The sequence below is a fragment of the Bactrocera latifrons genome, unplaced genomic scaffold (assembly GCF_001853355.1).
Source record: "Bactrocera latifrons isolate USDA-ARS-PBARC rearing strain unplaced genomic scaffold, ASM185335v1 scaffold_248, whole genome shotgun sequence".
Classification (NCBI taxonomy): Eukaryota; Metazoa; Arthropoda; class Insecta; order Diptera; family Tephritidae; genus Bactrocera; species Bactrocera latifrons.
In genome coordinates, this window is record NW_017536052.1 from 350475 (window position 1) to 367752 (window position 17278).

Sequence of the window (17278 nt, forward strand, 5' to 3'; positions counted from 1 at the left end):
ACACGTCTCCAGTGTTTTAGATGTGCGTGCACTGCGAGGTCCTAACATCGACTCGGACCACTATCTTGTTGCAGCGAAGATTCGCACGCGCCTCCGTGCAGCAAAAAACGCATGTCATCAAAAGCAAGGAAGGTTCGACGTCGAGAAGCTGCAATCACAACAGACTGCCGAACGATTTTCTACTCGGCTTGCACTCCTGCTCTCTGAGCGCACTCGTCAACAATACGGTATGAGGGAACTGTGGGACGGCATTTCAAACTCTTACGTACAGCTGCAACCGAAACCATTGGTTTTCGGAAAGTGCAAAAGAACAGCTGGTACGACGAGGAGTGCCGTGTCGCAGCGGAGAGAAAACAGGATGCCTACCTCGCAACGTTACGATCGACCACAACACGTGCGGGCTGGGATAGATACCGAGAGTTGAAGAGGCCGAGCTATTTAAACACGGCGGCGAAGAACTGATAAGGAGCATGCATCAGCTTCTTTGTAAAATATGGTCGGACGAAAGCATGCCCAACAATTGGAATTTAAGTGTGCTATACCCAATCCTCAAAAAAGGAGACCCCACAATCTGCGCCAACTACCGTGAGATAAGCCTCCTCAATATCGCATATAAGGTTCTATCGAGCGTATTGTGTGAAAGATTAAAGCCCACCGTCAACAAACTGATTGGACCTTGTCAGTGTGGATTCAGACCTGGAAAATCAACAACGGACCAGATATTCACCATGCGCCAAATCTTGGAAAAGACCCGTGAAAGGAGAATCGACACTCACCACCCCTTCGTCTATTTCAAAGCTGCTTTCAACAGCACACAAGGGAGCTGACTTTATGCCGCGATGTCTGAATTTGGTATCCCTGCAAAACTTATACGGCTGTGTAAGCTGACGTTGAGCAACACCAAAAGCTCCGTCAGAATCGGGAAGGASCTCTCCGAGCCGTTCGATATCAAACGAGGTTCAGACAAGGCGATTCCTTATCGTGCGACTTTTACAACCTGCTTCTGGAGAAAATAGTTCGAGCTGCAGAACTAAATAGAGACGGTACCATCTTCTATAAGAGTGTACAGCTGCTGGCGTATGCCGATGATATTGATATCATTGATATCATATCGAGAGAAAAGTTCTGCGAAAGATTTATGGTCCTTTGCGCGTTGGCCACGGCGAATATCTTTCGATGGAACGATGAGCTGTACGAGATATACGACGACACTGACATAGTTCAGCGAATTAAAAGACAGCGGCTACGCTGGCTAGGTCATGTTGTCCGGATGGACGAAAACACTCCAGCTCTGAAAGTATTCGACGCAGTACCCGCCGGRGGAAGCAGAGGRAGAGGAAGACCTCCACTCCGTTGGAAGGACCAAGTGGAGAAGGACCTGGCTTCACTTGGAATACCTAATTGGCGCCACGTAGCGAAAAGAAGAAACGACTGGCGCGCTGTTGTTAACTCGGCTATAATCGCGTAAGCGGTGTCTACGCCAATCAAGAAGAAGAAGTAAGCTATTAGAATTTTGACCTCGCAAAGGTGGAGAAGTTAAGAAGGAAATGCTGAGATAATTCCACCTCTTTCAAACAAATTTTCTAAAACAGTTACTATGGTACAACTTGTTTTTTTTTCGCTCCTCTGCAGTGGTTTGCGCTCTCTTGCGACAAATTTTATGTAGATGTGGTTACTACTAACGCTATGCAAGACCATATTCAACTTTGAAAGTTAACGGTTACTCCTATGTGGTTCAGAATCATGCAGTGCGCGCCGAAATATATAAATTTAAATTACTCAAATAAAGATATTAACAGAACTACGGATACCACAAGGAACCAAAACCCGCTGCGCCAAAACTGTTTTCCGTCTGGGTATGTATTATGATGTAGTGAGATATAATGAAAAAAAACCATTATACTAACATAAAAAGAAACATAAATATGTTTTAAAATTAATTAAAGTGTTAATTGAATTATTTTTAATCAACAATTGGAACCCTTGTTGTAATATATTTTCAAGCAACGGCGTTGGGTAAAACAATTTTGTTTTGTACTCGTAATTGTTTGAAGATAATCATTGCAGTTACAGTGGACAAGAAATAGTGGGAGATATTCCTAGAATTTGAACAATACAAAAAAAACTCAACAATGCTTCGAAAGCATAAATTTCCTAAATATTTCACCATATATTCACATAAAAATGTTCGTTTAATTTTATTTGTAAATGCAAAAATAATTTCAATACCATGCCCAATGATTTTTTTTTTTTAATACACCATATATTGGCTGATTATTAAATTCACTTTAAACTTTATCCTTTGTCAAATATAGTGATCAAAAATTTATGAATTTTATATGAAATGATACTCACCAAACACGATCCATGAAATTTCTTTTTGCAAGTTTTGCATGTAAGTTTGGGTAACTGATAGGTATCTTGATTAATAACGGTGTAGCACACGTAACATTCTTCGACACCTTCGAATTTTTTATCCAAGTTATTCTTCCACAGCGCTAATCCGTCTATTATTGTTCCGTTCTGTATGACAATTAATTAACAATGTGCTATATTAGTCAGTTCGGTAATATTTGGGGGATTCTCTTGCTACTGCACGAAATTAAAAAAAAAAGTCACATACAAAAAAATGCAAGAGCATGAGAATACCCCACTGTAGTAACATAATTATCACTGAAATGTTTGGGTATATATGCAAAATTACACCGTGGAAATGATTTTGTTTTCCTCATTGCACGAAAGCCATTGCATATTTTGAAGCTATAAAACTTTGAAATCTCTACAATCCCTACACCGTGCAAGAGTTTTGCAACAGCAAGAGAGTTTATTATATTAATTATATAGTACTATGGATTATTTAAAGATAAGCGAAGAAAGCAAATAACTCATCCTGTTATTAATTAATTTAGTCATGTTACACAATCGATAAAAATAATATAGATAGAAAGATAATACAAAGAAAGTGAAAAGGATTGCAATTATAGGGAGCATTCAAGTATACGTAACGCAATTTGGGGGGTCTCGTAAAACGCTACGATGCGTTACAAGGCCGGTTACGTAACACTGTTTCTTTTGTTAAATAATAAAATAGCGAATTAAAACTCACAAGATGGCAACCCTTTTCGTTTACGGTTTACGGGGAATCCCCCGATTATATTAGTCTGGTCGTCATTTTTGTTCTCGCAAATTGGCAAACCTATTCGTTTATATTTCACGGGGAATCCCTAGATTGTATTGTACGCCATTTAATGTTTTTTTTGTTGTCAGAATTCATTAGTATTTATGCAGAAGCTCATTGCTGTAGTCGGTGTTATTAAAGTGAATTCATATTGTTCGAATACTGTAATGTCTTCAAAAGAGGAAGTTTTGTATCATCAACTGTTCTTGGCCTATAAAGGCTCTCAAAAAATGCCAACGATATTTGGAAAATGGCTAAAGAAAAACTAAGAAATAAAGAAAAGTTTAAGAACATATAAATGATGTTATACGACTGTTGAAGGTGAAGGCCATGAAGAAGAAAGCAGAAGAACTTTACTTCTAAAACGTATTTATGACAAGTATTATAATATGTAATACGAATCTTGATTTTTCAAAAACTGGTCATAAGTTCAGAAGTATTATTTATTTCCAGCTACCTATGAAAACATCAAGAACGCCAGCACCACGCCCAGGCACGCTAAGACCCAATGTTCCCTCGACTTCACTTGCTCTTCAACAAAAACAGGTGCACCTACTTGTATATTATGTTCCTTTTTATCGCATATGTCAATATTACCTATTTCTAATGTTAACCTCTTGATTTCTATAGGATTCGGATGTAGTATCTTAATCTCATATGGAATCGATTGTTGCAGTCACTGGACATAAAAGCACTGCCGTTAAACGAAAGATGAGCGATACCCACGATGAACAAAGTCAAAATACTGATGAGCAATTTGTGCAGACACCGTCTACGGAACCACACACGACTTTGATTGATTCGGGCTTCACTAAAAATGTTACAAGCCAGGCGGTTCAAGATGCTCTTATGAAAAAAATTAGACTACTGCAACAGAGAATAAATGTTCTTCCTGGAGCAAGGGACACTGGAATAGCCAAAGATGATGTTCACGGCGAAATAAAAAAGCTACGCAAAGAGTTGAAAAAATGTTTAAAGAAAAAAAGAGACTCTTCTAAGCGTGCAAAAAAATTTCGAGCCAAAACAAAACTAGAGAAAACTGAACGCCAGAGAAACAATCCTCCTGCAGCACAACCTCGAACTGCCTCTGGACAGCCCCCTTTAGTTGACTCCCAACCTGCTCATGGCAGCGCTGCTGATAAACGCCGCCGAATAGAGATGCTAAGGAGTTGTCTCACTCTGTCCGACCTGCATGAGAGGCTGTTGTTAATGTGATTCAAAATTTCTCGAAACGGCACATATCTTCATTTACTCCCACGCGTTTCTAACACTCAAGAGCTACAATCAAGTCATTGGAATCTCTCGCGTCGCTTCTGGGACCGCAGCAAGTATTTGTTCTCTCACAAGACGATACGGCACGTGTACCAATAGGTTTACCGGGAGTGAAAAGTCAGAGCCCTCTTTTAATGCATATGGAATGCAGGATACATAACAATTTCGGTAAGGAAGAAACTGTTGGGTACAGCTGGCCGACATACATATCCATAAGAAGCGGGAAACATGCATCCTCCACAGCGAACACCCATGCTTATGATATCGAATCACTTTTATCAAAACCTTTATTCAAACCCTTAATGATGACAGAATCGAACATCATGAGGCCGGACGAAAACCCGCGTTATCCCAAAGTCAAAAACTTTGCGATTGAACACTTTAAACAATACAACTTGGGCGCTCTGTTTATAGCGACTAATGCTCCTAACCGAGTTGAGCGTCGCATGGCTCCCCTCAGCAAACGACTGGCAGGCGTCATTCTACCTCATGAACATTTTGGTTCTCATCTCGACAACAAAGAAATTACTACGGATATTGATTTGGAAAAACTCAATTTTCAGCACGCTGGAGAAACACTTGCTGAAGTGTAGAGAGAAATGAAAATTGATAATTACGACGTTTCGGTGGAGTATACACAGCTCGAAGATAGCATGCAGGATCCAGCAGAACCAAATCTGGCCTGGTATAGCGTTCACGTCCGTGAAGCGCAATATTTCTTACAGGTTATAAAATGCGCGGATGAATCCTGCTTTTCGCCAGCGAGAAGTGCATTGAAATCTGTGTTTGCGGATACTTTCACCTTACGACTTCTTTTGTCCATCTGTACAATCCGACCTAAAGAAAAAAGTATGTCCAACCTGTGGGATCTATTTCACATCTCGCAAGAGTGTTCAAATGCACTGTCGTTACGTGCATGGCAAGACTGCCCAAGACAATTGTGAAACTAGAGTACGGCCGCAGCGCCTTGCTGCCAGAAGGGCAAATGAGCTTCTCTGTGTGCGTAGTTATGAAACATCGTCTGAGGATGCTGACTGGCCCGATGAAGACGAAATTGATGCAATTGGCTTAACAATTCCAGAACCGTCCTTGTCTGCACTCCAGATGGCAGTGATGAAAGAATCCGAGTGGCTAGCAAACCCGTGGACAGAGAAGCAGTAATTTTAATCGAATTGTTTTTAATAGACCTACTTAGAAACTTGTTTCATAATTGATTATTTTTTAATTTTGCTAAGAATATGATTTTATTTCGAGTATAATTTTTAATTTCAGTTGGGTTTCTATTTATAATTGCATTGCCAAACGTTAAAATAAATGTTATTTTATTTAAAGAGTTTATTAGTAAAAAAAAAACAATATGAAGGAATGAATGAAAGAGAAATAACTGTGTGTAAAGCAAAAATTTAAAAAAAAAAATAAAGAAATGTGTTACGGATTAAAATTCTCTTGTTTTATTTAGTACTAGCAATTAACCCGCGGCTTCGCCCGCGCTAAAAACACGAATTTGTCTATGGCAGGGGTTCCCAATCTTTTTAAGTCCGTGCTATTTTACTATTTTGTCCCTACCCTAGTTATTAGATATTTGAAAAAGACAGTCAAGAGAACTGGTATCTTCAATAATAGTAATAATTACATTTTGTAGATATTGAGTTTAAATTAGGTGAATAAGAACAAAACAATAGAATATATATACAAATTATACAGCATTAAATTGGGCAGAAAAACGTTACGGTCCATTAAAAGGGGGGAGGGGAGAGGGGTCAAAAATCTTCAAAAAATTGCGTTACGTAATACTTGAACGCTCCCTTAATGATGGCAAATACAAAAATAAATTCGTGTAAAATTTGATAATCTTTTTTATGCTAGGAGCTGTTTTTATACTCTAGTAAAAAAAATAATAATGTTAAGATCGGTTGAACCGTTTCCATACAAGAACTTAATTTTGATCGGTCAGTTTGTATGACAGCTATGTGTATGCTATAGTAGTCTGATCTAAAAAATGTTTTTGTCAAATTGTTCGGAATTTGTAGCGTTGTCTTCATGGCGCACTTATGTACACATATTATGCACTTGTACGGAGTAAAAAAATTAATCGCTGTAGTGTTCTGTTGATTTTGCTTTAATCAGGATTCTAGGATTTATTGGTTGTGAATAATACGTACATATATCAAAGTACAAAGTACGCATGGTAGGTCTTGGATCCTACGGGATCAGGCGTCCCAGCTGAGCTCTAAGCTACCGGGGGGGGTCGGCAGGTTGCGGATAGCCGGACGGCCTGTAGTAGCAGGTTAGTTGCAAAATAAGTTACAACGAATAAGCAACCCCCGACGATGAGCGGCAGGAGTGGAGGATGCGGTATAAAAGCCAGCCAAGCCGATGAAACTCCTGCGACAGAGGCGAATAGTTGCCGCCTATCTAATATAGGTGACCGATCAAAATCCAGGCGCGACGGACTCAAAGTGAGCGGCTTCCTGGTCAGCGTCTGTTCACCATGGTAGGTGTGGCTATTAATAAGACCGGTCCATACCGGGGCGCACTGGGCGTCCCTTGAAACATCACCAGCTGTTTTCACTGGTGGGGTGGAGAGGGTGATATGAGTCAGCTCTGCCGAAGTGTCAGCCACGATGTGAATCAGTAACCAGCCCCTTCGGRCCCTGGTCAGGAAGTGTACATTGGGCGCAGAACTAGTAGACTGCGTTGCTCCGGGTGAGCGCCGGTTCGTCCGAGTTTTCCGGAACCGGCAAAGCGTAGGACAGGCCTCAGGGATCTGGGGTAGGGTCATAGCCCCCTAGGGTACACCCGTTCCTGCCTATTTCGGCCCGCCCCCCTGCACACGATGCGCTGGTTAAACTGATAAATGGAGACAATAAATGAAAAAACACACAACAATAACAATAGCAGCAATAAATCTAGCGGTGTCACCAGTCGTTTTACGATTTCAGGAGTAGACAACTTTAAAAAAGCTTCGCGTCTGGCTAGATCGCCTGTGAAGGTGCTCTCCGCACAAGTACCAGTGAGGTCGAAATCGCCACCTCCAACGCTTCAGGAGAACACACCGAAATTGAAAGAAGCACATTCACCACGTGATCATATGTATAAACTAGGAGATGATACAAAAGCTAACGCATATGATGAGCCCGCCACAGCGCTCTAACTTCTTAGCGAAATATCGAAGCTCTACACCCGTGCACAAGAAGACCATATTAGGCAACGAGAAGCTAACATAGGTAGAAGCGTACCTATCGAACAGACGACGGCTGAAGTCACACCGAAAAGACCACGTGATGACAAGCAGATAAAACGACGAACCCCCCCAAAAAGGGCTAAAACAACTCTTGATTGGCTTGTGAAAACAGGAGAAAGCAGAAAGCTCGGGGGAGGAGAAAAAGACGCCACAAGGGAAGATACTTGAATCACGATACCAAGTAAAGCCCAAAAAAATAAAAACAAAAAGAGGGGAAATATCGTATCACGCCTGCAACCAGAAGCAATTGTTATTGCAAAAACCGGAGACATGTCTTACGCAGACATACTTCGGGCGGTTAAGCAGAATGAAAAACTGCAAGTGCTTGSCSAAAATGTCTCAAGAATAAAAAAAAACAGCTAAAGGAGAGATACTGTTAGAGCTAAAGAAAGCGCAGACAGGAAGTACCAAAGAATATAGAGAGGATATAGTGAAGATACTAGGAGATCAGGCACAAATAAGATCTCTAACGCAAGAAACTACAGTTGAAGTGCGTGACCTAGACGATATAACGACGAAAGAGGATATAGCACAAGCAATTCGTACAGAATTTGAAGACCTTCATCTATTTAGTGAAGAGTGTATTAAAAGCATCAGACCAGCATATGCAGGCACTCAAAAAGCAACCATAAGCCTTCATGCGCAGGAAGCAAAGCACCTACTAGCAGCGCAAAAGATCAAAATCGGCTGGACAATCTGCAGAATCCGCGAAAAAGAGCAACTGAAGAAATGCTTTAGATGTCTAGAGTATGGACATGTGGCAAAAGCATGCAGCAATCCAGAAGACAGGAGCAAGTGCTGTATCAAATGCGGAGAGGAGGGTCATTTTGCTGAAGACTGTGTTAACAATCCTTCCTGCAAGGCATGTAAACACAGTGGGAGAACAAATATAGACCATCAGATAGGAAGCCGGAAATGCCCCATATATACAGCAACACTCAAAAAACCAAGAAGGTGAAAATACTACAAATTAACCTGAACCACTGCGAAGCGGGCTAGGATCTCTTGACGCAAAACATATACGAAAATAATATAGACGTTGCATTAATTTGTGAACAGTATAAGGATAAAGACTCTGACAAGTGGATTTCCGATTCCACAAAAAAGGTTGCAATATGGGCTTGCGGAGATAAGAAGATGCAAGACAAACCATTAACTGACAAGGCGTACTATACAAGAGCCAAAATATGGGGGATTTATTTCTACAGCTGCTATGTACCGCCAAGTATACCACAGGCTGAATATGAAAAAATACTTGATTACTTGGTAAAGGATGCGATGACAACTACACCCAATATAATTGCAGGTGACTTTAATGCCTGGGCGCTAGAATGGGGCACCAAAAATACAATTTGAGAGGTAGCGCATTACTTAAAGCATTTGCTGTTCTAGACGTAGTACTGCTTAATACAGGAAGACAAAACACCTTCGAGAAGAATGGACGTGGCTCAATTATCGATATATCTTTTGCCAGCAGGGTGCTATATCGATACATAGACTGGCGGATATGCGACATATATACCCAAAGTGACCATTTGGCTATAATGCTAAGTATAGACAAGAGCATGCAGCAGAGAAATGTGTGCCACCAAAAGGTGCAGTCCAAGGGGTGGAGGATTGAAACCCTAGATGAGGAGCTTTTTAAGTTAATGCTGGATGGAAATATAAACGGAAGTGATGACATAGAACAACAGGCTAAATTGTTGGTACAACACATTAGCAGAGCCTGTTATGCCGCTATGAACCAAAAGAGGACAGCCGCAAAAAGAAAGCCTGCTTACTGGTGGAATCGAGAAATCGAATCTCTGAGAAGTGATAGTCACAAAGCGAGGCGCCGTTTCCAACGGAGTATAGGCAGCTTAGATTGTGACAGAGTGCGGGAAGCATGGAAGCACGGAAGGAAAATGACATGCTTCAAAGAATTATGCGAAAAGGTGGACGAAAATCCGTGGGGAGCAGCTTATAGGATCGTAATGGCAAGGATAAAAGGTGGCAAATGTCAAGAGCCTACATGCCCTTCATTACTCAAAAATGTTGTAGAAACCCTATTCCCTCAACAAAACCAAACAGAAGGATATTTTTATCGCGAGGAAGTTGTTGATGCTCCAGAAATCACCGAGCAGGAAGTTGTTCAAGCTGCTGAGCGCTTTGAAAATAGCAAAGCACCAGGATTAGATGGTATTCCGAATAGGGCTCTTAAAATTGCGATCAGCTATCATCCGCAGCCATTTTCAGATTTGTACACACGTTGCCTTCGCGAAGGAGTGTTTCCAAAAATTTGGAAAGTACAACGGCTGGTACTCCTACAGAAGCCAAACAAGCCGGCAGGAGAACCAAGCTCCTATCGACCGCTCTGTATGATCGATACGATGGGCAAAATCCTAGAGCGGATAATCTGTGCCCGTCTAGAAAATCATTTAGAAGGAGATGGTGGACTCGCTGATACCCAATATGGCTTTCGTAGAAAGCGTTCAACTCGAATCAATGCGATCAAGAAAGTCACCGGTATAGCAGAAAAGGCTATTGAAGGAGACAGGTGGATGTATGGGAAAAAAGAATATTGTGCGGTCGTCACATTTGATGTGAGAAACGCATTTAACTCGGCCCATTGGCCCCATATAATGCGTGCATTAGTGCTCAAAAAACACCGAGCTATCTGTTGTGCATCATCCAAAGCTATTTGGCCGATAGGATCCTGCTCTACGACACGGACGAAGGACCAAAAAAGTATAGGGTAACGGGTGGTATGCCACAAGGATCTGTGTTAGGCCCACTCCTTTGGAATACGCCATATGATGGAATATTGCGAGTCCCTCTGCCGAAAGAAGTACAAATAATTGGATAAGCAGATGATATTGCTGTGACAATAGTAGCTAAGGAGCTCCACCAAATACAAAGTATTTGTAGTGATACGGTGCTGAAGATAAAACAGTGGCTAACGAATGCAAAACTCGAACTTGCCGGACACAAAACGGAAGCAGTGCTTATAACTAGCAGGAAAAAACTGGAAACTATTTCGCTTAACATAGACGGGAACAACATTACAACACAACCCGCTGTGAAATACCTTGGTGTAACGATTGTTGCGAGGCTCAACTTCAAAATGCATGTTGAAAAAGGGTGTGAGAAAGCGGCGCGTGTAAACATGGCCTTATCAAAAATAATGGCAAACATAGGAGGGCCGAAACAGAGCAGGAGAGCTCTTCTTGCCAAGGTAAGCCAGTCAATTGTAAWGTATGCGGCGCCTGTATGGGAACCAGCATTAATACATAAGACCTATGCTGGAGTGGCACAATCGGTATACAGGCTGAGCGCCACCAGAATAGTCAGTGCATTTCGCACGGTGTCTAATGAAGCTGTCCGGGTTCTAGCAGAAATTATGCCTCCAGACATAATGGCTCTCGAACTTAAGCGAATATATGATAAAAGTAGAAGCGCAGGCCGAAAACTAACGGTGGCAGAGCGTAGAGTAGAAARACAAGCCAGCTTAAACGAATGGCAAACGCGCTGGGATACATCAAGCAAGGGGAGATGGACATACTGCTTAATCGGTAACATACAAGCATGGATGGAACGAAAACACGGGGAGGTAGATCATTACATTACGCAGTTCCTAACAGGACATGGATGCTTCAAGGAGTACTTGCATAAGCACGGTCACGAGGAGGGAGTAGCGTGCTCTTTCTGTGGCAGCAGTAACGAGAACGCAGAACACATATTTTTCCACTGTCGGAAATATACAAATGAGCGTCTCTGGAAAAGGAAGTATGCAACCGAATAACACCAGAGAATATAGTGACCTATATGTTGCATTCGAAGAATGTGTGGAATATAATGGAGAAGATGGCAGCCATGATACTCCATGACCTTCGAAGAGCAGAACAGAGAAGAAGGAGTGAATCTAGAGCAGTGAATATCGCTCTAATGACGTGAGCCTACAGGCTAACCTTGCCCTGAGATGAAATGCCTAACGGCGGTTCCACAGGGCCTCAGTAAAGCTACAGGAGACGGAGTTAGGGTTTAGTACGTAGGCGTACCGCTTCGCAAGTCCAGAACAGTAAGTAATACTGACTGTGCGTGGTCCCGAATGAGGTGTGCCTATAGCGGGCAGTCCGAAGCGTGCATGTTGCTACAGCAAAGTAGCAGTATCTATGTAAGATNAATACTGACTGTGCGTGGTCCCGAATGAGGTGTGCCTATAGCGGGCAGTCCGAAGCGTGCATGTTGCTACAGCAAAGTAGCAGTATCTAAGTAAGAATCCCCCTCCAAAAAAAAAAAAAAAAAAAAAAAGAAAACAACAAAAAAAAAAAGGACGCATGGAATCATTTTAAACAAAAAATATTTTTGGCTAATCATTTTAAGGTTTTTTTTTTACTTATTTCATTAAAATTGTTTAAATATAATATGAATGTAATAAGAGTTTACCTGATGCATTAAGAATAACGCTAGCTGCATGCCATCGGTACGTGATGATAAGCGGCCCCCAATACTTTTTCCGCAATCAACTTTAATCGGGCCTAATGGATAATTAGATGGAAGTGTAATCGTAAGTTCCGTTCGTACATCATCAATGAAATACGTTGCTATAACTTCTCTTGTGGAGTAATGGACGGACACCTTTATAAATGTTTACATATTTAGGATAAATATTGATTTATTAAAAATTAACATTATACTTACTTGCATATTTTCATGTCTCTCTTTATTAGCACCTATTGCTTTTAACTCCTCTTCACAGATTAAAGGTGAAACATAATTAATAGTCAATTTATCTACAAAAGCTTTTTGTCGGGATGGGGAAACACTCCACCACTTTCGAACTACTGCTGGTAATTTTTTCAAAACTTCGATATATAAATGGCAAGCATACCTTTCAAGAGTTAAATTTTCATCTATAAAAATAAAAAAATAACAATCAAATGCCAGAAAAAAACATTTTCTTATTCTGTTATTTAAGTTTATTAAGATCATCAAATATTTAAAATGTATTCAACATTTGATAAAATTCCTAGTGTAATCGAAATTCAATTGGACCCAGTCAAGAAACTAACCGTTTCACAAGAACTTGAGGCCGCGAAAGCATTGCTGCATCAACGAAAAACTCAGTGCGCCTCCATAAAACATAAATACAAAAGACCCAAACGGGCGCCACTTTTATATGGATACAAATTCTTTTGCGTGTGCCCACAATACAACCCCGAATATGCCTGTAAGCATACCGGTAGCGTAATAATTGACCGTGATGTTCTTACCAAAGAGGAACATATGTGTTACTTATCCACCCCGCGAGAAAATGTGGCTGCTCCTCGAAAAAGACCTAGATATTACCAAAAAAAGATTATTATGCCAAATTGTACGACACGCATAGAGCAATTGGCTATGCCCGATGTAAAGCGCGTCCGTTATACACTAGACGTACATAAGAGTTTCCTTAGAAAACGACAAATAAAGTCGTTAAAACATCATTTGGATCACAAATCTAAAGTTGTGTCCTATAGCATAAATACAGCGCTTTCTTATATTGAAGAAGAAAAGCGTTTAGAAAGAGTTGCTAAAGTATTGCAGAAGCGACAATGTCGCAGACTCAAAAAGCATATACTTCGTAAGCAGCGACGTCAAATAAGGAAGATTATTTGTGTGTTATTTGAGGAAATGAGAGATTTTTTACTTAACGACCAGTTTTTGATAGATGAGCGGTCAACTCTTTGCGCAGTTATATTGGAGCAAATTAGGAATTTTACAGGTATGTGAATTCTAAAACTTTTAATTTTTACAAGCGATGATTTCCTATAAATAATAAACTCTGTTTTTAAAATGAAAATATAATGTAATAATGTATTAATGTATTAATTTATTGGGTGATCTCCTATATAAAAATCCTTAAAATATAATTATTTTCATTATATTTTTAAAACTTAGATAATGAGTTCTACACTACAAGTAACCTAAGAGAATATCAGCAAGTCTTAGCCAACAATCTCACAGTATGGATAAATAAATTTATATCTAATCTCAACATACATCTGGCGCCGCCCCCAGTATTAACTGAAAATTTAGAACCTGATACCTTTTTGCCTATCAAAGATTATATATCATGTTCAGAATTGATTGAGAGTGAAGATTACCAGACGGAACAAAATATTTATTTTTCTGCCGAGGATGAAGAAGATAATGAGTTTTTATATAATACTGAAGACACAATAACTAATACAAACCATTAAGTTGTTTCCGGGAAAGACGATTGAAAATTTCACACGATAGAAATTTACTGTCATGGTTTTTTAAAACTTCTACTGGCATCGCCCGTATAACAAAAAGCAAAAATTTCTGAAAAATAAGAATCATTAAAAAAATTAATCCAACAAACACTGAAATGGAGGAGCATATTTTTATACATAAATAAATCACGTCACAATGGCATGTAAGATTATTCAAAAAATGCACTTCGTTTTACTCATACGCTAGAATAGAAAAACTTGTTTCTGAAATTAAAATAATGTGACTTTAACAATAAATCGTATTTGCTGTTTCTCATATTATTTATAAAAAGTGGTTAGTGAGATATCTTTTATCTAATCTGATGTAAAATTAAAAAAGAAGCGTTTGCCACCTTTAAAAAGTATGTTTAAATGTTGTTTGGTAAGTTCTGTAATCCTCAAATAATTTTAACGTTAAACTGAATTTCATGGTCGTATAGGAGTTTCGGCCGCAGTCTTTTAAAAAAATATGTATAAACAGAGATACTTTTCGAAAAGGCACTATTTTTGAAAATTTTCATTTCTAATGAGAAGTGGTTCATCTGCTTTATGATTTAGTAATTAACGAAATTAGCTTTAGGGGTAGCAAGAAATAAAAAATATGGATTTTTGATTGAGAGTGAGCGGGGTTATCATTCATTTTCACACTGTCGGTAAGAGTTATTATAAGTTATAATATTTGCGCTAGGCGAACTTGCTTGTTGTAGTTTTAGTGATTCAGGAGATATGTACATTAAACTTATTAGAGGCCGGGATCAAATTTTTTAACACAGATGCCCATTGCCACTGCGATCCCATGTGCCAAATTAGAGTTTTACAAGTATATCTGCTAGTTAGGGCACTTTATAGGTTTTCGGTTAAACGCGTTTTGTTGGCATGGCAACGGCCCAATTTTTTACTCAAATTACAGCTTGCACCAGCGCACAAAGGATCCCGTATTTTAACTTGTTATCGTGATCATTTWCATATATATATATATATATAACCGTATATATGTATCTTGATTAGTTTTAGGTGATACATACAACCATTAGGTGAACAAAACTATTATACTCTGTAGCAACATGTTGCAAGAGTATACAAATTACAACAACAAATACATACGTCGACTCATGCTATAGCTACATATGTAAACGCGCACTGTCCTGTCAGTCTCGAGAGAGACTTACTTACGGTGTTTGTTGTAAAAAATGTTTTCCGGAGCCAAAAGAGCTATTGCATAAGCACCCCTGGACTACACAACGGTATAACATGCTTCATATGTATGCATATATTTGCAGTTCCAGTTAATTAAGTAATATAAGAAACATTAAAATTTACCTCGAAAAATTTGTTTTCATAAAGCCAAGAAGTGTATACATTTCGTATATTGAGTGGAGATTTAACACAGGTATGTATTATGCAGTCCCACATCAAGAAATAGCTAAATCCCATTTCAACATCAATAGGCTCGAATTCATCTATTTCAGATATTTTGAAACTATATAATGAATCAAAAAAATTATTTATTCAAAATAAATATTACAACATTATATAATTACCTGAATTCTGATATATACTTATTAACAAAATTAAGTTGAGATGTTAAAACCCCTTCAAATAACTTTAAATAGTGCTGAGTTTTTCCACCACGACTCAAGTTGTCATTTAATGTGTGTACTTTCTTAATGTCTTCAACAACATAGGCATGTGTTAATTCATGCAAAATGTGATGGCAGGTTCTTTTTAAAAAGATGTTAGGGTTAAAGAAGTTTTTGAGCAAAATGTTGAAAACATTTTCCGTAGATGTGGTTCGACTATGCTTGCAAAACTATATAAAATATTAATTATATTAATTATAAATGAAATATAACGAATACTTACGTTGTAAATGACATCAAAATCGGAAAGTATTATTACTCCTTCTAATTCCCTAAAAATCGCCATGAAGTATTCGGGTGTGAACTTTTCTGAAAATAAAAAAAATTTTAGCTTTTCATGGAAAGCGAAGAAAAATCTAATTGTTTAACAATTTATGTAAGTATGTAAGTCAAAGCTGTTGGTGTGCACAAAAGTGTCAATCTTTTGTAAACATTAATCTATGACTCATATCCTAATGGTAATGTTTGGTTGTGTCACTTTATAAGTTTTCATGAAAGCATGGAAAAAGTTTCAAAATATACGATAATGTACGAAACACAGTCGAAGTTAAGCTTACAGCGAGATATTACTTTAAAATCTCCATGTTATTTATCGCAGCTTTAAATGTCCATACATGCACTTATTATTTATTTATCTCGTTCGAAGATTTACTATTTGAAATTGTAAATCTAACTAAGTTTTTGTACTATAAAACGTACGTACGTACGTACGTAAGCAGTAGAAGTGGCTGTAGCGACAATGTCTAAAATTCTGAATATACATACATAAATAAAAATACGATATTTGTATTTATATTTGTATTTCACACTCTAGTTTTCGAGAAGTAGTAACATGTGACTGTAATCACTATTTTTTATTGAGCAGTTACTAAACTACAAAAACGAAAAAAAAGAAAATGCTGACCATTACCATTACCTTTTTCACAGTTTTCAAAGATCAAAGATGTTTCATTAACATTTCGAACAGAGTATCCGATATTTACGGTAATAGATTTCGAATATGCAGGCTTAAAAAGTTATGGTCCGTTTCGATAATTTTTAGACTTAGGATAGCATACCTTATGGGACACTATTTTTGCAAAGATTTGTTCCAATATGTACTGTACCATCTTTCTTAAAAATTTAATGCAATTGGTGTTTACTTTATAGTTGTGTTTCATTTGTTTTAATAATTCACCCACTGTCGCACTAAGTACCTTTGATTAACGGAAAAAAAATGCACATGGGAATCAAGTTAAAGACACATTTAATTCTCAATCAAAATTATTCGTGGTTCACAAAGAAATATTCAAAAGGAAATTATAAGTCCACTCGTATATATATAAAATATGTATAAAATCATATGAATATAAAATCGTTGACCAGATCAAAGGCGATCAGACGGCGATCTGATATAAGTATATTTGCGGTAGCGAAGCGGACCGGGTGATGACGACGGGGCGCAGTGTGTCGGCGAAAGTGTGCATGACGAATGTTGACGTGCGAATTGTCCGTAAGTGATTATCCAATTCCGTTTTGTGAGGTTGATGGTGTATGGTGTCGTCGTACGGTGATCGCTGGCTGAGTGTGGGGGTGTTGTCCTATAGTGCGCCAATTTTTCCCAGGCAGACAGGTGTAGAAATGCGGGGATATGCTTAAGTCATTTAAACATACTGGGCCCCCTAGGCAAATTTTTTGCCTAGTATTA

At 38.8% G+C, this 17278-nt stretch overlaps 2 protein-coding genes across 2 annotated transcripts in view; one reads left to right on the plus strand and one right to left on the minus strand.

The window, feature by feature from the left end:
- Nucleotides 1-17278, minus strand: part of LOC108969305 (E3 ubiquitin-protein ligase listerin) — a 35979-nt gene that overhangs the window by 2062 nt on the left and 16639 nt on the right. Inside the window, exons 10-16 of the mRNA XM_018933936.1 lie at nt 15815-15900; nt 15493-15761; nt 15272-15431; nt 13910-14021; nt 12375-12586; nt 12120-12311; nt 2356-2523 (exon numbers count right to left, since the gene is read on the minus strand). Coding sequence (XP_018789481.1) covers nt 2356-2523; nt 12120-12311; nt 12375-12586; nt 13910-14021; nt 15272-15431; nt 15493-15761; nt 15815-15900 — 1199 coding nt within the window. The remainder of the gene's footprint in view (nt 1-2355; nt 2524-12119; nt 12312-12374; nt 12587-13909; nt 14022-15271; nt 15432-15492; nt 15762-15814; nt 15901-17278) is intronic.
- Nucleotides 12618-13929, plus strand: LOC108969306. The gene is made up of 2 exons (XM_018933938.1): nt 12618-13437; nt 13614-13929. Exons 1-2 carry the CDS (start codon nt 12678-12680, stop codon nt 13913-13915), a joined length of 1062 nt encoding a protein of 353 aa, XP_018789483.1. The 5' UTR covers nt 12618-12677; the 3' UTR covers nt 13916-13929.

Coding starts and splice junctions, on each gene's coding strand:
- LOC108969306 (XM_018933938.1), top strand. CDS start 12,678: ATGTATTCAACATTTGATAAAATTCCTAGTGTAATCGAAATTCAATTG. Junction 13,438..13,613: donor GCAAATTAGGAATTTTACAG/GTATGTGAATTC, acceptor TTTAAAACTTAG/ATAATGAGTTCTACACTACA.